The sequence below is a fragment of the Salmo salar genome, chromosome ssa20, assembly GCF_905237065.1.
Source record: "Salmo salar chromosome ssa20, Ssal_v3.1, whole genome shotgun sequence".
NCBI lineage: Eukaryota > Metazoa > Chordata > Actinopteri > Salmoniformes > Salmonidae > Salmo > Salmo salar.
Window position 1 is genome coordinate 70,990,734 of NC_059461.1, and position 27,991 is coordinate 71,018,724.

A 27,991-nucleotide genomic window follows, 5' to 3' on the forward strand; every position below is an offset into this window, starting at 1 on the left:
CTACCCAGTCCGTGTGATCAAAACAATCTTGAAGCATGGATTCTGAATGGACAGACCAGCTTTGAATAGACCTTATCACGGGAACTTCCTGTTTGAGTTACTGCCTGTAGGAAGGGAGGAGCAAAATGTAGTCATGATCTGATTTGCCGAAGGGAGGGCGGGGGAAGGTCTTGTAGGCATCTCGAAAAAGGCAAGTACCAGTGATCTAGTGTTTTTCCTAAGCGAGTACTAGAATCAATGTGTTGATAAAACTTCGGTAGCGTTTCCCCAGCTACAATAAATGCGGCCTCAGGATATGTGGTTTCCAGTTTGTATAAAGTCCAGTGTAGTTCCTTCAGGGCCGTCGTGGTATCAGCTTGAGGGGGAATATACAAGGCTGTGACTGTAACCGAAGAGAATTCTCTTGGGAGGTAATACGGTCGACATTTGATTGTGAGGTATTCTAGGTCGGGTAAACAAAAGGACTTGAGTTGCTGTACGTTATCACAACCACACCATGAGTAGTTAATCATGAAGCATACACCCCCGCCTTTCTTCTTCCCGGAGAGTTCTTTATTCCTGTCTGCACGATGAACTGAGAACCCAGCTGGCTGTACGGACGGGGACAGTATATCCCGAGAGAGCCATAATTCCGTGAAACAGAGTATGTTACAGTCCCTGATGTCTCTCTTGAAGGAGATCCTCACCCTGAGCTGGTCTACTTTATCGTCCAGGGACTGAACATTAGCAAGTAATATACTCGGAAGCGGTGGATGACTAGAAGTCCACTCCAAACACCTCTTCTCTGCCGGCGGCGACTTGGAGCAGCCTCTGGGATAAGTTTGATTGCCCTGTGGTGTACGAACAAAGGATCCAAATCGGGAAAGTCATATTTCTGGTCGTAATGCTGGGATGTTACCGCCACTCTGATATCCAAAAGTTATTTCCGGCTGTATTTAATAACACAAAAAAAAACGTTCCGGGCTAATAATGTAAGAAATAACACACACACAAAAAAAATACTACAAAGTCGCTTAGGAGCTAGAAGCAGAGCTGACATGTCTGTCGGCACCTTCTTGCTGATGGCCAGTTGGACGTACTGCCAAATTCTCAAAAACAACGCTGGCAGAGAAATGGTAGAGAAATTAATATTAAATTCTCTACCAACAGCTCTGGGGGACATTCCTGCAGTCAGCATGCCATTTGCACACTCCCTCAAATCTTGAGACATCTGTGGCATTGTGTTGTGTGACAAAACTGAACATTTTAGAGTGGCTTTTTATTGTCCCCAGCACAAGCGGCACCTGTGTAATGATCATGCTGTTTAATCAGCTTCTTGATATGACACACCTGTCAGGTGGATGGATTATCTTGGCAAAGGAGAAATGCTCACTAACAGGGATGTAAACAACTACTCTCTATAGCCACACCAGGATCTTAGGCCTGAGGGCTACTCTCTATAGCCACACCAGGGTCTTAGGCCTGAGGGCTACTCTCTATAGCCACACCAGGGTCTTAGGCCTGAGGGCTACTCTCTATAGCCACACCAGGGTATTAGGCCTGAGGGCTACTCTCTATAGCCACACAAGGGTCTTAGACCTGAGGGCTACTCTCTATAGCCACACCAGGGTCTTAGGCCTGAGGGCTACTCTTTATAGCCACACCAGGGTCTTAGGCCTGAGGGCTACTCTCTATAGCCACACCAGGGTCTTAGGCTGAGGGCTACTCTCTATAGCCACACCAGGGTCTTAGGCCTGAGGGCTACTCTCTATAGCCACACCAGGGTCTTAGGCCTGAGGGCTACTCTCTATAGCCACACCAGGGTCTTAGGCCTGAGGGCTACTCTCTATAGCCACACCAGGGTCTTAGGCCTGAGGGCTACTCTCTATAGCCACACCAGGGTCTTAGGCCTGAGGGCTACTCTTTATAGCCACACCAGGGTCTTAGGCCTGAGGGCTACTCTCTATAGCCACACCAGGGTATTAGGCCTGAGGGTTACTCTCTATAGCCACACCAGGGTCTTAGGCCTGAGGGCTACTCTCTATAGCCACACCAGGGTATTAGGCCTGAGGGTTACTCTCTATAGCCACACCAGGGTCTTAGGCCTGAGGGCTACTCTCTATAGCCACACCAGGGTATTAGGCCTGAGGGCTACTCTCTATAGCCACACCAGGGTATTAGGCCTGAGGGTTACTCTCTATAGCCACACCAGGGTCTTAGGCCTGAGGGTTACTCTACGAGCCTCGCCCCCGAGTGAAAAGTTGAAAACATCTCTACTGGGTGCTGTTCACATCTCTACAGGGGGTCCAGATCCAGATTAACCTTTTTCTTTAGGAGTAGCCCGGCATCTCTCTAAAGAGCGCTTCAGTTTTATCATAGTTCAGGCCAGGATAGGGCTTCAAACACCGGACATCGTTACAGGCATTTCATTTCTATTATTCAAAGCATAGAGCCGTGCCCCAGACTGAATTCATTTTCATTCAATCTAAAAGTTGGTCCGCTGTTTCAAAGCAGACAAACTAAACTCATCAAAAAAAGAAACGTCCTCTCACTGTCAACTGTGTTAATTTTCTGCAAACTTAAGATTCAACAACTGAGACATAAACTGAACAAGTTCCACAGACATGTGACTAACAGAAATGGAATAATGTGTCCCTGAACAAAGGGGGGGGTCAAAATCAAACGTAATAGTCAGTATCTGGTGTGGCCACCAGCTGCATTAAGTACTGCAGTGCATCTCCTCCTTATGGACTGCACCAGATTTGCCAGTTATTGCTGTGAGATGTTACCCCACTCTTCCACCAAGGCACCAGCAAGTTCCAGGACATTTCTGGGGGGAATGGCCCTAGACCTCACCCTCCGATCCAACAGGTCCCAGACGTGCTCAATGGGATTGAGATCCGAGCTCTTCGCTGGCCATGGCAGAACACTGACATTCCTGTCTTGCAGCAAATCACGCACAGAACCAGCAGTGTGGCTGGTGGCATTGTCATGCTGGAGGCTCATGTAAGGATGAGGGTACCACATGAGGGAGGAGGATGTCTTCCCTGTAACACACAGCGTTGATATTGCCTGCAATGACAACAAGCTCAGTCCAATGATGCTGTGACACACCGCCCCAGACCATGACGGACCCTCCACCTCCAAATCGATCCTGCTCCAGAGTACAGGCCTCGGTGTAACGCTCATTCCTTCGATGACAAACGCAAATCCGACCATCACCCCTGGTGAGACAAAACTGCGACTCGTCAGTGAAGAGCACTTTTTGCCAGTCCTGTCTGGTCCAGCGACGGTGGGTTTGTACCCATAGGTGACGTTGTTGCCAGTGATGTCTGGTGAGGACCTGCCTTACAACAGGCCTACAAGTCCTCAGTCCAGCCTCTCTCAGCCTATTGCGGACAGTCTGAGCACTGATGGAGGGATTGTGCGTTCCTGGTGTAACTCGGGCAGTTGTTGTTGCCATCCTGTACCTGCCCCGCAGGTGTAATGTTCGGATGTACTGATCCTGTGCAGGTGTTGTTACACGTGATCTGCCACTGCGAGGATGATCAGCTGTCCGTCCTGTCTCCCTGTCTTAGGCGTCTCACAGTACGGACAATGCAATTTATTGCCCTGGCCACATCTGCAGTCCTCATACCTCCTTGCAGCATGCCTAAGGCACGTTCACGCAGATGAGGGACCCTGGGCATCTTTCTTTTGGTGTTTTTCAGAGTCAGTAGAAAGGCCTCTTTAGTGTCCTAAGTTTTCATAACTGTGATCTTAATTGCCTACCGTCTGTAAGCTGTTAGTGTCTTAATGACCGTTCCACAGGTGCATGTTAATTAATTATTTATGGTTCATTGAACAAGCATGGGAAACAGTGTTTAAACCCTTTACAATGAAGATCTGTGAAGTTATTTTGATCCTGAAAAAGGGACGCTTCTTTTTTTGCTAGGAATAATAATTTCCTGAATATTGACTTTGGGACATGCGTGGGCGGTCAGACGAGGTCTCTTTGTTTCATCTGAAACCAATAAAAGAACACCTAGCTTTACGCCCTCCAGTCCAACTCAAGTCTTTAAATAGGCCTAAACGTAATCTTTAAGGAAAGAAAAGTTGACCGTTTTAAAACATACTGACTATATAATTATTATTATGATGTGAAGTGAAAGAAACTGTCCTTTACAAGCTCCTATATGAGGGAGCCCCTGGGAGCACCAATAAGATGGCAGCTTCACTGCCATAATGACTGACTAGGCATCAGAGAGCGAGAGAGAGCGAGAGAAAAGGGGGGATTTGGACACGGCCCTCTTAGCCTGATGATCTTAGAGCCTCCCTCTCTCTCAGCGACAGCGGGGATAATTGTTCCGAGGCCAGGGTCTCTGATGGTTATCTCCAGATTGGAGAGCCACAACGTGAGTGTCATGCTACAACACAAATGTCCCATGTCTGGGTGGTAATATGGGGCAACAGACAGAGAGGTAAAGGTATTACAGGCTTGATCCCATACAGGGTCACCTTGATTTGATGTTGACAAGAACAGCCCCAGACTGGGACCACACTACACAGCACTAGAATGAAATCACTAGGACTGAAGGGTACATATGCTAAAGCTGGGGGCTACTAAATAAACACCCGACTGGTCACCGCGACAGACAACAGGCCGACTGGTCACCGCGACAGACAACAGGCCGACTGGTCACCGCGACAGACAACAGCCCGACTGGTCACCGCGACAGACAACAGCCCGACTGGTCACCGCGACAGACAACAGCCCGACTGGTCACCGCGACAGACAACAGGCCGACTGGTCACCGCGACAGACAACAGCCCGACTGGTCACCGCGACAGACAACAGCCCGACTGGTCACCGCGACAGACAACAGCCCGACTGGTCACCGCGACAGACAACAGCCAGACTGGTCACCGCGACAGACAACAGCCCGACTGGTCACCGCGACAGACAACAGCCCGACTGGTCACCGCGACAGACAACAGCCCGACTGGTCACCGCGACAGACAACAGCCCGACTGGTCACCGCGACAGACAACAGCCCGACTGGTCACCGCGACAGACAACAGCCAGACTGGTCACCGCGACAGACAACAGCCCGACTGGTCACCGCGACAGACAACAGCCCGACTGGTCACCGCGACAGACAACAGCCCGACTGGTCACCGCGACAGACAACAGCCAGACTGGGCACCGCGACAGACAACAGCCCGACTGGGCAACGCGACAGACAGTCTGACAGACATTCTCCATCTTCAACTGTCAAACGGAGTTGACCAATTCTGTTAATCTGATAGACACATCTCTCCAAAATGACACATCGATTATACCATGTCAATCATTTGTAAGGACTACCATGCAAAGAGAGGGGATTGGGGTGGATGAATTTAAATTCCATGGGGCAGATGACTTATGTCAGCTAGCTAGTCCTGCTCAATGAGTCCCATTATGTTGTTCTAAGTGCAGACAAAGTGCTGCATTAGGGAATAGACAGGGCTATCCTATACCCTCCCGGCTAAACAACTATTTCCCAGTGAACTGTACCTTCTCCTGGACATCCTGCTTCTGCTTGAGGGCCTCCTCCAGCTGGGCTTGTAGGTCAGAGATCTGGGCTAGGTTCTGAGTTGACTACACACACACACACACACACACACACACACACACACACACACACACACACACACACACACACACACACACACACACACACACACACACACACACACAGAGAGGTTAGCTACTGGTCTGTCTGACCGGTTTAACACTCATTTATCAGTGTATTGCATTTCCTCATTTACAGTGTATTGCATGATGTCTCCTTTATTAACACAGTACAACATGATATATTCTTCCCCATTTGGTCTACACAGACAACAGATTGATCAACAACCATAAACAAACATGTTGATGGGGACAATGTCACAGGGACATCTTTTTAAACGCACGAGCAGGGAGGGGACATCAATACATCTCATTGTGAAATCACTTATCAGAGATGAGTGCTTTTTTCTGCTACATGAAGCGCTCAGCATAGCGAGCCCAGGGGAATATCTGTCTCACTTTAGATGGGATACATTCATTTGGATCTTGTGGAAGCCGATCACTCATATTTCCACCAGTGTCAGACAAACAGAGCTCACTTTTCATTTCCACTTGATAGCAATCTGCTCTACACATATACATTAACACAAAGCTGATTCCAAATACTACTTACACCATTGAAATAATGCAGAATTACCAGAATGTGACTGTGTGTGTGTTACCTGGGAGACAGCTGACTTGTGCTTCTTCATGAGCTCGTTCATATCCTCCTGGTCCTCCTCCATACGAGACTGCAGATCATTCTTCTCTCTCTGCAGCCTGCTCATCTGCTCCTCCAGCTGAGAGAGAGAGGAGAGAGACAGAGAGAGAGAGAGAGAGAGAGAGAGAGAGAGAGAGAGAGAGACAGAGAGTTAGAGAGAGAGAGAGACAGAGAGAGAGAGGGAGAGAGACAGAGAGAGAGAGAGGGAGGGGAGAGAGAGAGAGAGAGAGAGAGAGAGAGAGAGAGAGAGAGAGACAGAGAGACAGAGAGACAGAGAGAGGGTGACACAGTTAGAGTGTTGGGCCAGTAACCCAAAGGTTGCTAGATTGAATCCCCGAGCTGACAAGGTAAAAATCTGTTGTTCTGCCCCTGAACAAGACAGTTAACCCACTGTTCCTAGGCCGTCATTGTAAATAAGAATTTATTCTGGTTAAATAAAAAAAAATATCAATTGAGCCAATTAGCGGCTAATGCTAGCAGGGTGCTCCTAACTGACTTCTGTGGGAATATCAGAGGCGTAATCCCATTTCTATAATTACTTCAACAATGCTGAGAGGGGCAGCAGGGTGATGAGAGGGGCTGGGGACAGTCAGGGGATGTATTAATACATGATGAATAATGTGGATATCAGAAAAGGATAATGAATCCTTTGGTACATAGCTGAGAGATGACAGGACTTGTAAAGCACGCTGGCAAAGTGACATCTGTCTTGTTAACATGAAGGGAAAAACAGACCGGGAGAATGGATAATGGACCACATCTGATGTATTTCACCAAAAACTGAACCAACAAAATTCCTTGGAAAGGAATTGCAAGATTTCATACTGGTATTAATGACATGGTTGTTATTTTAATAAGGAAATACCCATTCTATGTTAGACCAAATAAATGCCCTCATTTCCCCAAAATATGCGCAAGTAAAGTAAATATCAACCCCAACATTGATGTGTTTGTTCGTGTTGTACTTCCATGCCAGGAAAACATGAAGTAAACCATAGACAATCATTCCATTAAAGAGTACATTTAGACTGATGAAAATCAGTGTGTGTACCGCAACCTGCAAAACATCTGTCCATCCATTCCTCCATCCATCTCTCCCAGTATCTGTTGTTCCTGACCTGCTGCTGTGTGAACTCAATTACCTTTCCCTCTCGCTGCAGAGATAATATTCACCCAATGACTGCTGTATTCAACTGGAATGAATTTGTTGAACTTGTTCAAGTTAGAAATGTTGATGAAACATGCCATCATGGGCAGAAATCATTTCCCTGCACTCATAATGGCAGTCGCAGTGGTCCATCTCACAGGAAGAGAGAGGTGAGAACGGGGAAGGAAAGAGAAGGGGAGAGATTCCCTCCACTGGTTTCCAGTCAAAGCTCACAAACACTACAAGACCATGGTGCTTGCCTACAGAGCAGCAAGAGGAACTGCACCTCCCTACCTTGAGGCTATGCTCAAACCCTACACCCCAACCTGAGTATTCCGTTGTGCCACCTCTGGTCTCTTGGCTCTCGCTCAGCCCAGTCCAAGCTCTTCTCTGTCCTGGCACCCCAATGGTGGGACCAGCTTCCCCTTGAAACTATGACAGCGGAGTCCCTGCCCATCTTCCCAAAACATCTGAAACCCTATCTCTTCAAAAGAGTATATTAAATAATCCCACAGCACTCTTCCCCAAAACCTTGCGTGCTCTGAATAAATGCCATTCAACTGCTGAAAAGGTCATGGTGAATGGAATAGGTTAGAGGTAGGAAGGAATGGTGAACTGTACTGACAGCCTGTTTGGCTTTGGAGATGTCGTCCATCTGCACATGCAAGTCCTCAATCTCCACCTCCATAGATTTACGGGCCTTCACTGCTGCCGCGCAAGTGAACTCTGACTCCTCCAGCTGAGAGAGAGGGAGAGAGAGAGATTTCATTTACAATATCGAAATTCTATTGAATTCTTATTGTGATGTTTCTTGACTTTCCCAGTATCTCTGTGGTGTGTCAGTATCTCCGTGGTGTGTCAGTATCTCCGTGGTGTGTCAGTATCTCCGTGGTGTGTCAGTATCTCCGTGGTGTGTCAGTATCCCCGTGGTGTGTCAGTATCTCTGTGGTGTGTCAGTATCTCCGTGGTGTGTCAGTATCTCCGTGGTGTGTCAGTATCTCCGTGGTGTGTCAGTATCTCCGTGGTGTGTCAGTATCCCCGTGGTGTGTCAGTATCTCTGTGGTGTGTCAGTATCTCCGTGGTGTGTCTGTATCTCCGTGGTGTGTCAGTATCTCTGTGGTGTGTCTGTATCTCCGTGGTGTGTCAGTATCCCCGTGGTGTGTCAGTATCTCCGTGGTGTGTCAGTATCCCCGTGGTGTGTCAGTATCTCCGTGGTGTGTCAGTATCCCCGTAGTGTGTCAGTATCCCCGTGGTGTGTCAGTATCCCCGTAGTGTGTCAGTATCCCCGTGGTGTGTCAGTATCTCCGTGGTGTGTCTGTATCTCCGTGGTGTGTCAGTATCTCTGTGGTGTGTCTGTATCCCCGTGGTGTGTCAGTATCCCCGTGGTGTGTCAGTATCTCCGTGGTGTGTCATCCCGTGGTGTGTCAGTATCTCCGTGGTGTGTCAGTATCCCCGTGGTGTGTCAGTATCCCTGTGGTGTGTCAGTATCCCCGTAGTGTGTCAGTATCCCCGTGGTGTGTCAGTATCTCCGTGGTGTGTCAGTATCTCTGTGGTGTGTCAGTATCCCCGTGGTGTGTCAGTATCCCCGTGGTGTGTCAGTATCTCCGTGGTGTGTCTCCGTGGTGTGTCAGTATCTCTGTGGTGTGTCAGTATCCCCGTGGTGTGTCAGTATCTCTGTGGTGTGTCAGTATCTCTGTGGTGTGTCAGTATCTCTGTGGTGTGTCAGTATCCCCGTGGTGTGTCAGTATCTCTGTGGTGTGTCAGTATCCCCGTGGTGTGTCAGTATCCCCGTAGTGTGTCAGTATCCCCGTGGTGTGTCAGTATCTCTGTGGTGTGTCAGTATCTCTGTGGTGTGTCAGTATCTCCGTGGTGTGTCAGTATCTCCGTGGTGTGTCAGTATCCCCGTGGTGTGTCAGTATCCCCGTGGTGTGTCAGTATCTCCGTGGTGTGTCAGTATCTCTGTGGTGTGTCAGTATCCCCGTGGTGTGTCAGTATCCCCGTGGTGTGTCAGTATCTCCGTGGTGTGTCAGTATCTCCGTGGTGTGTCAGTATCTCCGTGGTGTGTCAGTATCTCTGTGGTGTGTCAGTATCTCCGTGGTGTGTCAGTATCTCCGTGGTGTGTCTCCGTGGTGTGTCAGTATCTCTGTGGTGTGTCAGTATCCCCGTGGTGTGTCAGTATCTCTGTGGTGTGTCAGTATCTCTGTGGTGTGTCAGTATCCCCGTGGTGTGTCAGTATCTCTGTGGTGTGTCAGTATCCCCGTGGTGTGTCAGTATCTCCGTGGTGTGTCAGTATCTCCGTGGTGTGTCAGTATCTCTGTGGTGTGTCAGTATCTCCGTGGTGTGTCAGTATCTCCGTGGTGTGTCAGTATCTCCGTGGTGTGTCAGTATCCCCGTGGTGTGTCAGTATCTCCGTGGTGTGTCAGTATCCCCGTGGTGTGTCAGTATCTCCGTGGTGTGTCAGTATCTCCGTGGTGTGTCAGTATCCCCGTAGTGTGTCAGTATCCCCGTGGTGTGTCAGTATCTCCGTGGTGTGTCAGTATCTCCGTGGTGTGTCAGTATCTCTGTGGTGTGTCAGTATCCCCGTGGTGTGTCAGTATCTCCGTGGTGTGTCAGTATCTCTGTGGTGTGTCAGTATCTCCGTGGTGTGTCAGTATCTCCGTGGTGTATCACTGGGCGAGTGTGCTAGGGGTAGTACCTACCTGGTTTTTGAGCTGGGCAATCTCTCTCTTGCTGGGGGCGTTGTTCTTCATGTGGTCCAGCATGATCTGGGCATCAGCCAGCAGGGCCTTGGTGCGCTTCAGATCCTTCCTCAGCCTCTTCTCCGTCTCCACGTCTCTGGGTTTCACCTGGGGAGAGCAGCAACACAACCAGATTACGACCAGCTCAACACATTACAACACACACTAATCACAGTACCATCAACATCCTGCATAATCTGAAACTATCCAGTAGGAGGGTTGACAGCCACTGGATATATAACTAGTCTGGGTAAAGACTGTCCAAGGTAGATGGTGGACTGGTAGTGAGGTGTCTGACAGTACCTGGTCCTGGGCAGACAGCAGCTTGGTCTCCAGTTCTCTCCTCTCACGTAGGACCTTCTGTTTGTCATCATACTCCTCCTCCAGCTGGACTTCTATCTGCTTCAGCTGAAAACACAGGAACACACTATATGGTGACCTAGGAAATGTGATCCAACTGAAAGAGACATGTTTACATAATAAGTCATCGTCTATGTTTGTGCTTTGGTGACGAAACCAGCTATTTGTGGCGACTAAAGTTACACATTGTCACAACTAATCATTTGCTTTTAGAGTCATATAAGGTTTCCGGTGTCTGCTGTACCTTCTTACTGCAGGACTGTCTGATCTCCTCCACCTCCTCGTCTTTACTCTCAATCTCCTTGGAGTGTGTCTGGCGCAGTCTCTCTGTCTCCATCTCCAGACGCAGCTTAGCCTGCACAACACAAAGACAGAGTATATATGAGTGTCATCCTCAGTGGAGTGTGTGTGTGCGCATCTGCATGTGTGTGTACAAGTGTGTGTGTCTCTGTGTGTGTGTGTATATAACTCTGCACCTGCTCCAGCATCTGTATAGTTCCGGCCTGTTCATCCAGCTCCTCTTCCTGGTCTTTGACCTTGGCCTCCAGGTCACGCATCGTCTTCTTCACCTTGGACAGCGACGCCTCATCCTTGGTCTCCTGGGACGACAGGTCCAACAGCTCCGCCTCCAGCTGTTCTAACTTCACGTTCTGAGCACACATCTCCAGGTCCTTGTCCTATAGGGAGAGAGGAGACACATTAAAACACACATCTCCAGGTCCTTGTCCTATAGGGAGAGAGGAGACACATTAAAACACACATCTCCAGGTCCTTGTCCTATAGGGAGAGAGGAGACACATTAAAACACACATCTCCAGGTCCTTGTCCTATAGGGAGAGAGGAGACACATTAAAACACACATCTCCAGGTCCTTGTCCTATAGGGAGAGAGGAGACACATTAAAACACACATCTCCAGGTCCTTGTCCTATAGGGAGAGAGGACACACATTAAAACACACATCTCCAGGTCCTTGTCCTATAGGGAGAGAGGAGACACATTAAAACACACATCTCCAGGTCCTTGTCCTATAGGGAGAGAGGAGACACATTAAAACACACATCTCCAGGTCCTTGTCCTATAGGGAGAGAGGAGACACATTAAAACACACATCTCCAGGTCCTTGTCCTATAGGGAGAGAGGAGACACATTAAAACACACATCTCCAGATCCTTGTCCTATAGGGAGAGAGGAGACACATTAAAACACACATCTCCAGGTCCTTGTCCTATAGGGAGAGAGGAGACACATTAAAACACACATCTCCAGGTCCTTGTCCTATAGGGAGAGAGGAGACACATTAAAACACACATCTCCAGGTCCTTGTCCTATAGGGAGAGAGGAGACACATTAAAACCCTCATCTCCAGGTCCTTGTCCTATAGGGAGAGAGGAGACACATTAAAACACACATCTCCAGGTCCTTGTCCTATAGGGAGAGAGGAGACACATTAAAACACACATCTCCAGGTCCTTGTCCTATAGGGAGAGAGGAGACACATTAAAACACACATCTCCAGGTCCTTGTCCTATAGGGAGAGAGGAGACACATTAAAACACACATCTCCAGGTCCTTGTCCTATAGGGAGAGAGGAGACACATTAAAACACACATCTCCAGGTCCTTGTCCTATAGGGAGAGAGGAGACACATTAAAACACACATCTCCAGGTCCTTGTCCTATAGGGAGAGAGGAGACACATTAAAACACACATCTCCAGGTCCTTGTCCTATAGGGAGAGAGGACACACATTAAAACACACATCTCCAGGTCCTTGTCCTATAGGGAGAGAGGAGACACATTAAAACACACATCTCCAGGTCCTTGTCCTATAGGGAGAGAGGAGACACATTAAAACACACATCTCCAGGTCCTTGTCCTATAGGGAGAGAGGACACACATTAAAACACACATCTCCAGGTCCTTGTCCTATAGGGAGAGAGGACACACATTAAAACACACATCTCCAGGTCCTTGTCCTATAGGGAGAGAGGAGACACATTAAAACACACATCTCCAGGTCCTTGTCCTATAGGGAGAGAGGAGACACATTAAAACACACATCTCCAGGTCCTTGTCCTATAGGGAGAGAGGACACACATTAAAACACACATCTCCAGGTCCTTGTCCTATAGGGAGAGAGGAGACACATTAAAACACACATCTCCAGGTCCTTGTCCTATAGGGAGAGAGGAGACACATTAAAACACACATCTCCAGGTCCTTGTCCTATAGGGAGAGAGGAGACACATTAAAACACACATCTCCAGGTCCTTGTCCTATAGGGAGAGAGGACACACATTAAAACACACATCTCCAGGTCCTTGTCCTATAGGGAGAGAGGACACACATTAAAACACACATCTCCAGGTCCTTGTCCTATAGGGAGAGAGGAGACACACATTAAAACACACATCTCCAGGTCCTTGTCCTATAGGGAGAGAGGAGACACATTAAAACACACATCTCCAGGTCCTTGTCCTATAGGGAGAGAGGAGACACATTAAAACACACATCTCCAGGTCCTTGTCCTATAGGGAGAGAGGAGACACATTAAAACACACATCTCCAGGTCCTTGTCCTATAGGGAGAGAGGAGACACATTAAAACACACATCTCCAGGTCCTTGTCCTATAGGGAGAGAGGAGACACATTAAAACACACATCTCCAGGTCCTTGTCCTATAGGGAGAGAGGAGACACATTAAAACACACATCTCCAGGTCCTTGTCCTATAGGGAGAGAGGAGACACATTAAAACACACATCTCCAGGTCCTTGTCCTATAGGGAGAGAGGAGACACATTAAAACACACATCTCCAGGTCCTTGTCCTATAGGGAGAGAGGAGACACATTAAAACACACATCTCCAGGTCCTTGTCCTATAGGGAGAGAGGAGACACATTAAAACACACATCTCCAGGTCCTTGTCCTATAGGGAGAGAGGAGACACATTAAAACACACATCTCCAGGTCCTTGTCCTATAGGGAGAGAGGAGACACATTAAAACACACATCTCCAGGTCCTTGTCCTATAGGGAGAGAGGAGACACATTAAAACACACATCTCCAGGTCCTTGTCCTATAGGGAGAGAGGAGACACATTAAAACACACATCTCCAGGTCCTTGTCCTATAGGGAGAGAGGACACACATTAAAACACACATCTCCAGGTCCTTGTCCTATAGGGAGAGAGGAGACACATTAAAACACACATCTCCAGGTCCTTGTCCTATAGGGAGAGAGGAGACACATTAAAACACACATCTCCAGGTCCTTGTCCTATAGGGAGAGAGGAGACACATTAAAACACACATCTCCAGGTCCTTGTCCTATAGGGAGAGAGGACACACATTAAAACACACATCTCCAGGTCCTTGTCCTATAGGGAGAGAGGAGACACATTAAAACACACATCTCCAGGTCCTTGTCCTATAGGGAGATAGGAGACACATTAAAACACACATCTCCAGGTCCTTGTCCTATAGGGAGAGAGGAGACACATTAAAACACACATCTCCAGGTCCTTGTCCTATAGGGAGATAGGAGACACATTAAAACACACATCTCCAGGTCCTTGTCCTATAGGGAGAGAGGAGACACATTAAAACACACATCTCCAGGTCCTTGTCCTATAGGGAGAGAGGAGACACATTAAAACACACATCTCCAGGTCCTTGTCCTATAGGGAGAGAGGAGACACATTAAAACACACATCTCCAGGTCCTTGTCCTATAGGGAGAGAGGACACACATTAAAACACACATCTCCAGGTCCTTGTCCTATAGGGAGAGAGGAGACACATTAAAACACACCTCCAGTTCCTTGTCCTATAGGAAGAGAGGAGACACATTAAGGGTGTTTTCACACTTGGCCCCTTTCAGTCAATTTGTGTGAACTCAGTGCTCAGCAAACCGAACCGAGACCATCTCCAGAGGCGGTCTGAGTTCAGTTCGATTGAATTCCCAAGTCTGGTTCCTTTTTTAGGGTAATGCAATCACAAAGCTCCCCAGGTTCGCTTGTCATTATTCCCGCACCACAGACTATCACGGGCATTAATATGGAGTTGGTCCCCTTTTGCTGCTATCACAGCCTCCACCCTTCTGGGAAGGCTTTCCACTAGATGTTGGCTCATTGCTGCGGGGACTTGCTTCAGTTCAGCCACAAGCGCATTAGTGAGGACGGGCGCTGATGTTGGGCGATTAGACCTGGCTCGCAGTCGGCATTCCAAGGTGTTTGATGGGGTTGAGGTCAGTGCTCTGTGCAGGCCAGTCAAATTCTTCCACACCGATCTCGACAAACCATTTCTGTATGGACCTCACTTTGTCCATGGGGCATTGTCATGCTGAAACAGGAAAGGGCCTTCCCCAAACTGTTGCCACAAAATTGGAAGCACAGAAGCGTCTAGAATGTCATTGTATGCTGTAGCGCTAAGATTTAAATTCACTGGAACTAAGGGGCCTAGCACGAACCATGAAAAACAGCCCAGACCATTATTCCTCCACCACCAAACTGTACAGTTGGCACTATGCATTGGGGCAGGTAGCATTCTCCTGGCATCTGCCAAACACAGATTCATCCAGCGGACTGCCAGATGGTGAAGCGTGATTCATCACTTTAGAGAACACGTTCCACTGCTCCAGAGTCCAATGGCGGCGAGCTTTACACTACTCCAGCTGACGCTTGGCATTGCACATGGTGATCTTAGGCTTGTGTGCGGCTGCTCGGCCATGGAAACCCATTTCATGAAGCTCCTGATGAACAGTTCTTGTGCTGATGTTGCTTCCAGAGGCAGTTTGGAACTCGGTAGTGAGTGTTGCAACCGAGGACAGACGATTTTTACGCGCTTCAGCACTTGGTGGTCCCGTTCAGTGAGCTTGCGTGGCCAACAACTTGGCGGCTGAGCCGTTGTTGCTTCTAGATGTTTCCAGTTCACAATAACAGTGCTTATAGTTCAACGGGGCAGGTCTAGCAGGGCAAACATTTGACGAACTGACTTGTTGGAAAAGTGGCATCCTATGATGGTTCTACGATGAAAGTCACTGAGCTCTTCAGTACGGGCCATTCTACAGCCAGTGTTTGTCTATGGAGATTGCATGGCTGTGTTCTCAATTTTATAAAACCTGTCAACAACGGGTGTGGCTGAAATAGCAGAATCCACTAATTTCAAGGGGTGTCCACATACTTTTGGCAATGTAGTGTATTTGATGAGAATCACATCAGACACAAAATAAATTCTAGCTCTTAAAGGGGCAGTAGCCTACATTGGGTGTACAATTTTCAATTATTGCATTATTTAACCTGCAGTTATTCTGCTATTTATTCTCTTACCAATAATATTGACATGTTAATAGTATCTTCTGATTACAATTATTATGTCTCATCTTTTAACTAAATGCAATCTATTAGCTTCCAAAATGTATGTAGGGGTATATCTAGCTGTCCGATAACACATTCTGATGGAATGGCTTGTCCTGCACTTTGTAAAAATCCAGAGTGCATTGAGTGGATGTTGGAAAAAGATCTTGGTTTCTTTCTAAACATAACAATGTGAATGCAAATAGGACTCGGACCACAAAATAGGTGAAGTGAACTGGCAAAAGAATTGAGTCCTCATCAAAAGGCAAGGGCAGTGAGAATACAAAGAGAACTGAGTTATTTTACCCCAGAGTTCACTTTAAAGAGGACTGAGATCAGTTTTATTTAAAGAGGACTATGTGTGAAAACATCCTAAACACACATATCCATGTCCTATAGGTGTATACACACACACAATCATTTAAAAAAAAAAAATCATTCAAAAACTGTGCTTGATTGAGCTTGCCATGGAGCCAATAGAATAGTCACAAAAATGCAACCCCAGTCACCTGAGACTTCGGGAAGACTCAAATGCTCAAAGTACTTGAAAGACTTCAAATACTATTTGAATAAATGTTTGGCACACACAGAGATGTGGTAGGCCAGTAGAGTACAGTACCTGCAGTTGCTGTCGCAGGCTGAACACCTCTCCAGTCAGCATGTCCTTCTCTCTGCTCAGCATCTCTCTAATATTCTTCTCCCTCTGAACCTCCTCCTGAGACAGGTTCTGCTCTGAGTCAAACCTGACACACACACAGTCATGTTAATGCCCTGTCTGGCTAGACACACACCCTGCCGTGAGTCCCCTATCGACATAGAACAACATACTCGCCAGGGGGGAGTGTTTGTCGTTCTGTTTACTTAGTGAACTAAAGGGGTTAGACAGCAGGGGCCTCTAACCAGCACAGCCAAGTTTAGAGACCACACAGTGTGTCTGTGTGTGTGTATGTTTCTCCCCCCTGAGTTCCAGGAGACGTCCATGGTGAAAAAGTTTCTGGTCAGCAGGCTGGAAGCCAAGTGTGTACACATACGCACACCAAACATTTGCAGTGTGGTTGCAGCATCCCAGTAAGTTTCCTAGACTTTACTGATCTCCTAGATTAATTTGTATTATAAACTGGGTGTTTCGAGCCCTGAATGCTGATTGGCTGAAAGCAGCGTAATATTAGACCATATACCATGTTTTTTTTTTACTGTTCTAATTTCATTGGTAACCAGTTTAATAGCAATAAGGCACCTCCAGGGTTTGTGATATATGGCCAATATACCACGGCTAAGGGCTGTATCCAGGCACTCCAATTTGCGTCATGCTTAAGAACAGCCCTTAGCCGTGGTATATTGGCCATATGTCACACCTCCTCGAGCCTTACTGCTTAATTATATCTCTCCTACTCTGCTTCGGTGTGATATCACTCAGTAACCATTACCACGCAGAGAGCGAGAAAGAAACAAAGAAAGAAAGCGAAAGAGAAAGAGAGAGGGGGGACAGAGAGAGACAGATGAGAGAGAGAGAGACAGACAGACAGACAGACAGACAGACAGACAGACAGACAGACAGACAGACAGACAGACCGGGAAAGAGAGAGAGAGAGAGAGAGAGAGAGAGAGAGAGAGAGAGATTGAGTACTGTGGTGTTCACTGTAACTTTAAAATATTTAAAGTTACAGTGAAGATCTAAGTTAGTGAGCTCGGTTTCTTCTTCAGGTAACAGTGAGGGGGAGTGTATGAGTAATATCAAGTTGTAGTTGCAGATCTGAATGTACTGTATGAGTGTGTGTGTGTGTGTGTGTGTGTGTGTGTGTGTGTGTGTGTGTGTGTGTGTGTGTGTGTGTGTGTGTGTGTGTGTGTGTGTGTGTGACGCACACCTGTGTGTAGGTGCGTGTGTCTGTATCATAGACTTAGATAGACATTGCATCTGTCCTATTATGACGTCTAGGAGAGCACAGGCAGCGCCATTCAGGACATCTCCATTTTGAAGTAGACCATTTTATTTTTCTTCTACTTCTATGAGTTGGTAAACAAACTGAAAGGGTGCATACTGCCACCTGGAGTGTGTTGTTTGAACAGGTATAAATCCAGCGTCGGCGATTTACTGCCATCTGCAGTTAAGGAATGTTTCCTCACAAGTTTAATTCATTGGCTGATCCCTCCTGACGACCTGGATGGAATTATGTGATCCTTGCTAGGGGGCAGTATTTTCACGGCCGGATAAAAAACGTACCCGATTTAAACTGGTTACTACTCTTACCCAGAAACGAGAATATGCATATAATTAGTAGATTTGGATAGAAAACACTCTAAAGTTTCTAAAACTGTTTGAATGGTGTCTGTGAGTATAACAGAACTCATATGGCAGGTCAAAACCTGAGAAGATTCCATGCAGGAAGTGCCCTGTCTGACAATTTGTTGTCCTTCTAGGGCATCTCTATCAAAAATACAGCATCTCTGCTGTATAACGTGACATTTTCTAAGGCTTTCATTGGCTCTCAGAAGGTGCCAGAAAGTGGAATGAGACCTCTGCAGTCTCTGGGCGAAAAAAAGCAGGAGTTTTTGTGAGTGGTCAGGCAGGGAACACTGACACAGGAGTGCGCGTGCACGAGAGGACTCCATGTTTTTATTTCTCTCTTTGAACGAATACGACGTCGTCCGGTTGGAATATTATCGCTATTTTACGAGAAAAATCGCATTAAAATTGATTTTAAACAGCGTTTGACATGCTTCAAAGTACGGTAATGGAATATTTTGAAATTTTATGTCACGAAATGCGCCCGCGCGTCACCCTTCGGATACTGACCTCAACGCACGAACAAAACGGAGCTATTTCAATATAACTATGGATTATTTCGAACCAAAACAACATTTGTTGTTGAAGTAGAAGTCCTGGGAGTGCATTCTGACGAAGAACAGCAAAGGTAATCCAATTTTTCTTATAGTAAATCTGAGTTTGGTGAGGGCCAAACTTGGTGGGTGTCAAATTAGCTAGCCGTGATGGCCGGGCAAAGGACTCAGAATATTGCAAAAAGTGCTTTCACCGAAAAGCTATTTTAAAATCTGACACCGCGATTGCATAAAGGAGTTCTGTATCTATAGTTCTTAAAATAATTGTTATGTATTTTGTGAACGTTAATCGTGAGTAATTAAGTAAAGTTTGCGGTGGGTATGCTAGTTCTGAACATCACATGCTAATGTAAAAAGCTGTTTTTTGATATAAATATGAACTTGATTGAACAAAACATGCATGTATTGTATAACATAATGTCCTAGGAGTGTCATCTGATGAAGATCATCAAAGGTTAGTGCTGCATTTAGCTGTGGTTTTGGTTTTTGTGACATATATGCATGCTTTGAAAATGGCTGTGTGATTATTTTTGGCAGGGTACGCTCCTGACATAATCTAATGTTTTGCTTTCGCTGTAAAGCCTTTTTGAAATCGGACAGTGTGGTTTGATTAACGAGAGATTTGTCTTTAAAATGGTGTAAAATAGTCATATGTTTGAGAAATTGAAGTTATAGCATTTATGAGGTATTTGTATTTTGCGCCACACGATTCCACTGGATGTTGACTAGGTGGGACGCAAACGTCCCACCTTGCCCAGGGAGGTTAACCCATTGGAAGTCCCACGCAGTTGATTACTTCAAAATGGTGAAAGTCCTCAATGGCGCTGCCCATGCTAAAACAGACTTTTGAGTACTATAGTCCTCCATCTATCTCTATGGTCTGTGTGCACATGTGTGTTTGTCGCCCTACAGAGTGTGTGCTGGTATGAACTGAACTCACTTCCTCTGTTTCTTCTCCAGGTCGTGGTTGCGGCTCTGCTGGCCCTCCAGGTGTAGCTTGGTGTCCTGTAGCTCAGCCGTCAATCTCTGGCACTTCTTCTTCAGCTGCTGGGCCGTACGCTGCACCTCCTCACTGTCTGCCTGGAGGTCACTTAGCTGGAGGGGGACGGAGGGAGATAGAGAGAGAGATTGTAACATTTTAAATCTTTTTTCAAAATAAGCAGAGGCATGAAATAGGTCAAAGCGTCTGTTAGCTTCTGTCAAGCTGTCTGTCTGAGTGGCCGACCAGGTGAGAGAAAGAAAAGACTAGTTATTGCTTCACTGCTCCTTTACGTCTCACTGAGTGAGCGCTCAGGGAGTGTACAGCTTTATATGACGTTTTATGAGAAAGCTCAGAGGAGTTGTCAAAAACAGAGAAAGGGGCTGAGAAAAAGCCAGAGAAAGAAAAGCCAGACAGAGATGGACAAAGACAGGGACAGACAGATTCCTTTCCTCATTGCTGGGCAGGTGAGAGAAAAGGAGAGACAGAGAGAAAGACAGACCCACCGAGAGCAGTAGTCAACTACTTCTTGACAACTCAGCTGTTAGAAGTGTGTGTGTCCTACGCTGCCTTAACCTCCTCTCCAGCTGTCAGAAGTGTGTATGTCCTACGCTGCCTTACCCTCCTCTCCAGCTGTCAGAAGTGTGTATGTCCTACGCTGCCTTACCCTACCCTCCAGCTGTCAGAAGTGTGTGTTCTACGCTGCCTTACCCTCCTCTCCAGCTGTTAGAAGTGTGTATGTCCTACGCTGCCTTACCCTCCTCTCCAGCTGTTAGAAGTGTGTATGTCCTACGCTGCCTTACCCTCCTCTCCAGCTGTTTGAAGTGTGTGTCCTACGCTGCCTTACCCTCCTCTCCAGCTGTCAGAAGTGTGTATGTCCTACGCTGCCTTACCCTCCTCTCCAGCTGTCAGAAGTGTGTGTTCTACGCTGCCTTACCCTCCTCTCCAGCTGTCAGAAGTGTGTATGTCCTACGCTGCCTTACCCTCCTCTCCAGCTGTCAGAAGTGTGTGTTCTACGCTGTCTTACCCTACTCTCCAGCTGTCAGAAGTGTGTGTGTCCTACGCTGCCTTACCCTCCTCTCCAGCTGTCAGAAGTGTGTGTTCTACGCTGTCTTACCCTACTCTCCAGCTGTCAGAAGTGTGTGTTCTACGCTGCCTTACCCTACCCTCTAGCTGTCAGAAGTGTGTATGTCCTACGCTGCCTTACCCTCCTCTCCAGCTGTCAGAAGTGTGTGTTCTACGCTGTCTTACCCTACTCTCCAGCTGTCAGAAGTGTGTGTTCTACGCTGCCTTACCCTACCCTCCAGCTGTCAGAAGTGTGTGTCCTACGCTGCCTTACCCTCCTCTCCAGCTGTCAGAAGTGTGTGTGTTCTACGCTGTCTTACCCTACCCTCTAGCTGTCAGAAGTGTGTATGTCCTACGCTGCCTTACCCTCCTCTCCAGCTGTCAGAAGTGTGTGTGTTCTACGCTGCCTTACCCTCCTCTCCAGCTGTTAGAAGTGTGTATGTCCTACGCTGCCTTACCCTCCTCTCCAGCTGTCAGAAGTGTGTGTCCTACGCTGCCTTACCCTCCTCTCCAGCTGTTTGAAGTGTGTGTCCTACGCTGCCTTACCCTCCTCTCCAGCTGTCAGAAGTGTGTGTGTCCTACGCTGCCTTACCCTCCTCTCCAGCTGTCAGAAGTGTGTGTTCTACGCTGCCTTACCCTCCTCTCCAGCTGTCAGAAGTGTGTGTTCTACGCTGCCTTACCCTCCTCTCCAGCTGTCAGAAGTGTGTGTGTCCTACGCTGCCTTACCCTCCTCTCCAGCTGTCAGAAGTGTGTGTGTCCTACGCTGCCTTACCCTACTCTCCAGCTGTTTGAAGTGTGTGTCCTACGCTGCCTTACCCTCCTCTCCAGCTGTCAGAAGTGTGTGTGTCCTACGCTACCTTACCCTCCTCTCCAGCTGTTTGAAGTGTGTATGTCCTACGCTGCCTTACCCTCCTCTCCAGCTGTTTGAAGTGTGTGTCCTACGCTGCCTTACCCTCCTCTCCAGCTGTCAGAAGTGTGTGTCCTACGCTGCCTTACCCTCCTCTCCAGCTGTCAGAAGTGTGTGTCCTACGCTGCCTTACCCTACCCTCCAGCTGTCAGAAGTGTGTGTGTCCTACGCTGCCTTACCCTCCTCTCCAGCTGTCAGAAGTGTGTGTTCTACGCTGCCTTACCCTCCTCTCCAGCTGTCAGAAGTGTGTGTTCTACGCTGCCTTACCCTCCTCTCCAGCTGTCAGAAGTGTGTGTTCTACGCTGCCTTACCCTACCCTCCAGCTGTCAGAAGTGTGTGTTCTACGCTGCCTTACCCTCCTCTCCAGCTGTCAGAAGTGTGTGTTCTACGCTGCCTTACCCTACCCTCCAGCTGTCAGAAGTGTGTGTCCTACGCTGCCTTACCCTACCCTCCAGCTGTTAGAAGTGTGTGTCCTACGCTGCCTTACCCTACTCTCCAGCTGTCAGAAGTGTGTGTGTTCTACGCTGCCTTACCCTCCTCTCCAGCTGTCAGAAGTGTGTGTCCTACGCTGCCTTACCCTCCTCTCCAGCTGTCAGAAGTGTGTGTTCTACGCTGCCTTACCCTCCTCTCCAGCTGTCAGAAGTGTGTGTTCTACGCTGCCTTACCCTACCCTCCAGCTGTCAGAAGTGTGTGTTCTACGCTGCCTTACCCTCCTCTCCAGCTGTCAGAAGTGTGTGTGTCCTACGCTGCCTTACCCTCCTCTCCAGCTGTCAGAAGTGTGTGTGTCCTACGCTGCCTTACCCTACTCTCCAGCTGTTTGAAGTGTGTGTCCTACGCTGCCTTACCCTCCTCTCCAGCTGTCAGAAGTGTGTGTGTCCTACGCTACCTTACCCTCCTCTCCAGCTGTTTGAAGTGTGTATGTCCTACGCTGCCTTACCCTCCTCTCCAGCTGTTTGAAGTGTGTGTCCTACGCTGCCTTACCCTCCTCTCCAGCTGTCAGAAGTGTGTGTCCTACGCTGCCTTACCCTCCTCTCCAGCTGTCAGAAGTGTGTGTCCTACGCTGCCTTACCCTCCTCTCCAGCTGTCGTTTGTTTTGCTGCTCCATCTCCAGCTTGTCATCAAACTCCTGCTGGAGCCTCTTCTTGGTGAACTCGATCTCTCTGATGGCCCTCTCATACTTCAGTCTCCACTCTCCTCCTAACAGACACAACATGATACAGCACAGTTAGCAGACAGGTCATGGACAGCACTACAAGAACCACACCAGTTCACAATTCAATCACAGGAGGTTGGTGGCCACCTTAATTGGGAAGGACGGGCTTGTGGTAATGGCTGGAGCAGAATGGTATCAAACACATGGTTTCCATCCATTCTGTTCCAGCCATTACTATGAGCCGTCCTCCCCTCAGCAGCCTCCACTGCATTCAATATGTCTTCAAATAGAACTAAGTTGAAATTGAATAGCTAGTTTGAAAGGGAGTCTGTTTGACCATGGAAGGGGTTTGCATTAGTCAGGAGGTAATGTATCAAGCTGTATTGAAGCCATATTAGAGTCGGTACAGTACTGTTATGACCTGTACATGTACAGTATGTACTAAAATATGTGGACACCCCTTCAAATGAGTGGATTCGGCTACTTCAGCCACACCCGTTGCTGAAAGGTGTATAAAATCGAGCACACGGCCATGCAATCTTCATAGACAAACATTGGCAGTAGAATGGCCGTACTGAAGAGCTCAGTGACTTTCAACGTGGCACGGTCATACAGCCACACAAGCTCACAGAACTGGACCGCCGAGTGCTGAAGTGAGTAAAACTAGTCTGTCCTCGGTTGCAACACTCACTACCGAGTTCCAAACTGCGTCTGGAAGCAACGTCAGCACAAGAACTGCTAGTTGGGAGCTTCATGAAATGGGTTTCCATGGCCGAGCAGCCGCACACAAGCCTAAGATCACCATGTGCAATGCCAAGCATTGGCTGGAGTGGTGTAAAGCGTTCTCTAGAGTGATGAATCACGCTTCACCATCTGGCAGTCCGACAAATGAATCTGGGTTTGGCGGATGCCAGGAATGCCAGCAATGTTCCAACATCTAGTGGAAAGCCTTCCCAGAAGAGAGGAGGCTGTTATAGTAGCAAAGGGGGGACCAACTCCATATTAATTCCCAGGATTTTAGAATGAGATGTTCGACGAGCAGGTGTCCACATATACTATAAATCATGTAGTGTCTCTTAAACAGGGTTGTCTATTCCACTTAAAATGTGGAGTGTTGAAACTTACAAACAAAACACTGAGACAAAATCTATTCTACATTCAGAATAGCCAGTCTAGCTGGAAGTCTGTTCGGCATGCAGTCGAATATAATTTGAGGACGCCTGCTGTCTTTTATAATCCATTTCTACGCCATGTCTTATAAACCTTTTGTCTCCTCATTGATTTCAGGCAGCCACTTCAGACTACAGGGTGGTCAGCTGGATTCCACCAACCAGAAACAGCCTACTTCCATCCTGATCTTGGGGTCTACCTTTGTGTGCTGGTTTTCATGGTGCTAAGTTGTCACCATGGCAACAGTGTGTGTGTGTGGTTTGGTTTTATTATCCTTGTGAGGACTCAGAAGTCCTCACAAGGACAGTACAACAAGGACAATTCTGACAAGTGGGGTCATTTTGCCAGTCCCCACACGCAAAAAGGCTATTTTAGGCTTAGGGGTTAGGTTTATGGTTACAATTAGGGTTAGAATTAAGGTTGGGTTAGGGGTTAGATTTAGGGGTTAGGTTTAGTTTTAGGGGTTTGGGGTTAAGGTTAGGTTAAGGGTTATGTTTAGGGTTAGGGAAAATAGGATTGTGAATGGAAATAAAGGTTTTGGTCCCCACAAGGATAGTAAAACAAGCGTGTGTGTGTGCCGCTGACCTGTGTCGTCGTCGTCCATCTCTCCGTTGAGCTCGGAAGCTCTGAGGAGTCTGGTCTCCATTACCTCCATCTCCATAGAGTCCATAGACTTCTTCATCGAGTCAAACTTAGTCTGGAGAGAGAACCACAGGCCATGCATTAATACACAAACACATTATTCCAAGACAGAGATAGAAATACTGACAGATAGGCCTCACATTGCACTTGCACGTGCACACACAAACGCTCATTGCTCTCACACACACACATCCTCTAAATGAAACGATCGCTCATTTCTAGAAGCGAGGTCATTTGTACCCAGCCCAGCCCATCAGCATGTGCAATCTGAACAGTCAGTGGAAAAATCTATCCCAGCTAGTTGGAACACCCGGAAAAAAACCATCATGTCAAATGTCAAATAGAAAACTAAAGGCGGGAGAAGGCAGGGTCAACAATCTGATTACACCATTACGTTTCAGCCAACAGAACTGGCAAGGTCGTCATTGCAAATCAGAATCGGTTTTCCATTTACCAATCTGGTTCAAATAATGGGTTGAATTAAATCATTGTGTACATCCTACAACAGTTAAGGATGTCTAATTTCTCCTTGGCAGTGTTTACCTGCAGGTCCTTCATGTCTTTCTCCAGTCTCAGTCTCTCTGAGGTCTCAGACTCCAGCAGCTGAGAGGCCGACTCTCCTGTGTTCCTTTCGTCTGCCAGCTCCGACGACAGCTCTGTGATCTGGCATACACACAATCGCAATTAGCAAGAGGGTTACACATGCACCCGGTCTTATGCATATAGTGCAATACAGTTCAACTTCATGACATACTTACAACCTTCATCTGTTCATCCTTTATTTATACAGACAGAGCTGCTGGTACAATGTCATCTATTATTAGTCTGCAGCGCAGTGTGTGTGTGTGTGTGTGTGTGTGTGTGTGTGTGTGTGTGTGTGTGTGTGTGTGTGTGTGTGTGTGTGTGTGTGTGTGTGTGTGTGTGTGTGTGTGTGTGTGTGTGTGTGTGTGTGTGTATGTGTACCCGGCTCTCCAAGCGGTCACTGTTGAGTCTCAGCTCGTTCCTCTCCTTCTCCACCTTCTCCAGCCTCCCTTTCAGCTGCTGGATCTCCTCCTGGGAACAGATAGACAGAACGAGAGAGGGAGGGGGAAGAGAGAACACGTACAGTGAGGGAAAAAAGTATTTGATCCCCTGCTGATTTTGTACGTTTGCCCACTGACAAAGAAATGATCAGTCTATAATTTTAATGGTAGGTTTATTTGAACAGTGAGAGACAGAATAACAACAACAAAATCCAGAAAAACCCATGTCAAAAATGTTATAAATTGATTTGCATTTTAATGAGGGAAATAAGTATTTGACCCCCTCTCAATCAGAAGGATTTCTGGCTCCCAGGTGTCTTTTATACAGGTAACGAGCTGAGATTAGGAGCACACTCTAAAAGGGAGTGCTCCTAATCTCAGCTTGTTACCTATATAAAAGACACCTGTCCACAGAAGCAATCAATCAATCAGATTCCAAACTCTCCACCATGGCCAAGACCAAAGAGCTCTCCAAGGATGTCAGGGACAAGATTGTAGACCTACACAAGGCTGGAATGGGCTACAAGACCATCGCCAAGCAGCTTGGTGAGAAGGTGACAACAGTTGGTGTAATTATTTGCAGATGGAAGAAACAAAAGAACTGTCAATCTCCCTCGGCCTGGGGCTCCATGCAAGATCTCACTTCGTGGAGTTGCAATGATCATGAGAATGGTGAGGAATCAGCCCAGAACTACACGGGAGGATCTTGTCAATGATCTCAAGGCAGCTGGGACCATAGTCACCAAGAAAACAATTGGTAACACACTACGCCGTGAAGCACTGAAATCCTGCAGCGCCCGTAAGGTCCCCCTGCTCAAGAAAGCACATATACATGCCCATCTGAAGTTTGCCAATGAACATCTGAATGATTCAGAGGACAACTGGGTGAAAGTGTTGTGGTCAGATGAGACCAAAATGGAGCTCTTTGGCATCAACTCAACTCGCCGTGTTTGGAGGAGGAGGAATGCTGCCTATGACCCCAAGACCACCATCACCACCGTCAAACATGGAGGTGGAAACATTATGCTTTGGGGGTGTTTTTCTGCTAAGGGGACAGGACAACTTCACCGCATCAAAGGGACGATGGACTTGGCCATGTACCGTCAAATCTTGGGTGAGAACCTCCTTCCCTCAGCCAGGGCATTGAAAATGGGTCGTGGATGGGTATTCCAGCGTGGCAATGACCCAAAACACACGGCCAAGGCAACAAAGGAGTGGCTCAAGAAGAAGCACATTAAGGTCCTGGAGTGGCCTAGCCAGTCTCCAGACCTTAATCCCATAGAAAATCTGTGGAGGGAGCTGAAGGTTCGAGTTGCCAAACGTCAGCCTCGAAACCTTAATGACTCAGAGAAGATCTGCAAAGAGGAGTGGGACAAAATCCCTCCTGAGATGTGTGCAAACCTGGTGGCCAACTACAAGAAACATCTGACCTCTGTGATTGCCAACAAGGGTTTTGCCACCAAGTACTAAGTCATGTTTTTCAGAGGGGTCAAATACTTATTTCCCTCATTAAAATGCAAATAATTTTATAACATTTTTGACATGCGTTTTTCTGGATTTTTTTGTTGTTATTCTGTCTCTCACTGTTCAAATAAACCTACCATTAAAATTATAGACTGATCATTTCTTTGTCAGTGGGCAAACGTACAAAATCAGCAGGGGATCAAATACTTTTTTCCCTCACCGTATTACAGTATTAGAGGGAGCTAAATCTGTATAGTCTACAAAGCAGGGGGAGGGAATCAAATGCAGGGGTGTAATCATTACTCCAAACAGTTGCAAAATATTCAGTTTTGCAATGAAAACTAGCATTTCTATTGGACAGATTCAGTTAGGTCCATCCCTGTTTGCTGAAGCTGCCCAATATAAACGCTAGTTTCCATCCCTGTAGGGAGTAATGATTACACCTCTGATCAACAGTAGATGGAAGGTGTGTATAGTTTGTGTACTCACGTCTTTGCCACGTATCTGCTCCTCTGTGAGCTGGACCTCTATAAGGGGGCGTACTGTGGTGAACACCTTCCACCAGGGCCAGCCCTTCACGCCCTTGTTCTTCTTGATGTTCTTCTGGATACAGCGGATAGCCAGGTCCTGGATCTGAAACGCACGCAGAGGAGCAGAGGGACTTACAACGAAGGAACCTGTGTGTGTGTGTGTGTGTGTGTGTGTGTGTGTGTGTGTGTGTGTGTGTGTGTGTGTGTGTGTGTGTGTGTGTGTGTGTGTGTGTGTGTGTTTGTCTGCGGTTGTCTGCCAACATGTTGGATTCTTCAAGTTCTTTGACATGGATATCAATATGTATCAAAAATAAGTATCAAATATGTAACTTTTGATAAAGAAAATAAA

The 27,991-nt window shown here is 47.3% G+C and overlaps 1 protein-coding gene across 13 annotated transcripts in view; it reads right to left on the reverse strand.

Annotated features, from left to right (window-relative positions):
- The window catches only part of LOC106581247 (unconventional myosin-XVIIIa), a 182,775-nt gene that overhangs the window by 20,738 nt on the left and 134,046 nt on the right, over window positions 1-27,991 (reverse strand). For all 13 annotated transcript variants that reach the window (XM_014163171.2, XM_014163170.2, XM_014163169.2 and 10 more), the window contains 14 exons: window positions 27,602-27,745; window positions 25,590-25,679; window positions 25,170-25,289; window positions 24,570-24,681; window positions 22,731-22,858; window positions 19,651-19,805; window positions 16,492-16,615; window positions 10,994-11,194; window positions 10,762-10,872; window positions 10,461-10,565; window positions 10,119-10,265; window positions 8,045-8,158; window positions 6,235-6,351; window positions 5,516-5,599 (listed from right to left, as the gene is read on the reverse strand). In XM_014163171.2, coding sequence (XP_014018646.2) covers window positions 5,516-5,599; window positions 6,235-6,351; window positions 8,045-8,158; window positions 10,119-10,265; window positions 10,461-10,565; window positions 10,762-10,872; window positions 10,994-11,194; window positions 16,492-16,615; window positions 19,651-19,805; window positions 22,731-22,858; window positions 24,570-24,681; window positions 25,170-25,289; window positions 25,590-25,679; window positions 27,602-27,745 — 1,752 coding nt within the window. The remainder of the gene's footprint in view (window positions 1-5,515; window positions 5,600-6,234; window positions 6,352-8,044; window positions 8,159-10,118; window positions 10,266-10,460; window positions 10,566-10,761; window positions 10,873-10,993; window positions 11,195-16,491; window positions 16,616-19,650; window positions 19,806-22,730; window positions 22,859-24,569; window positions 24,682-25,169; window positions 25,290-25,589; window positions 25,680-27,601; window positions 27,746-27,991) is intronic.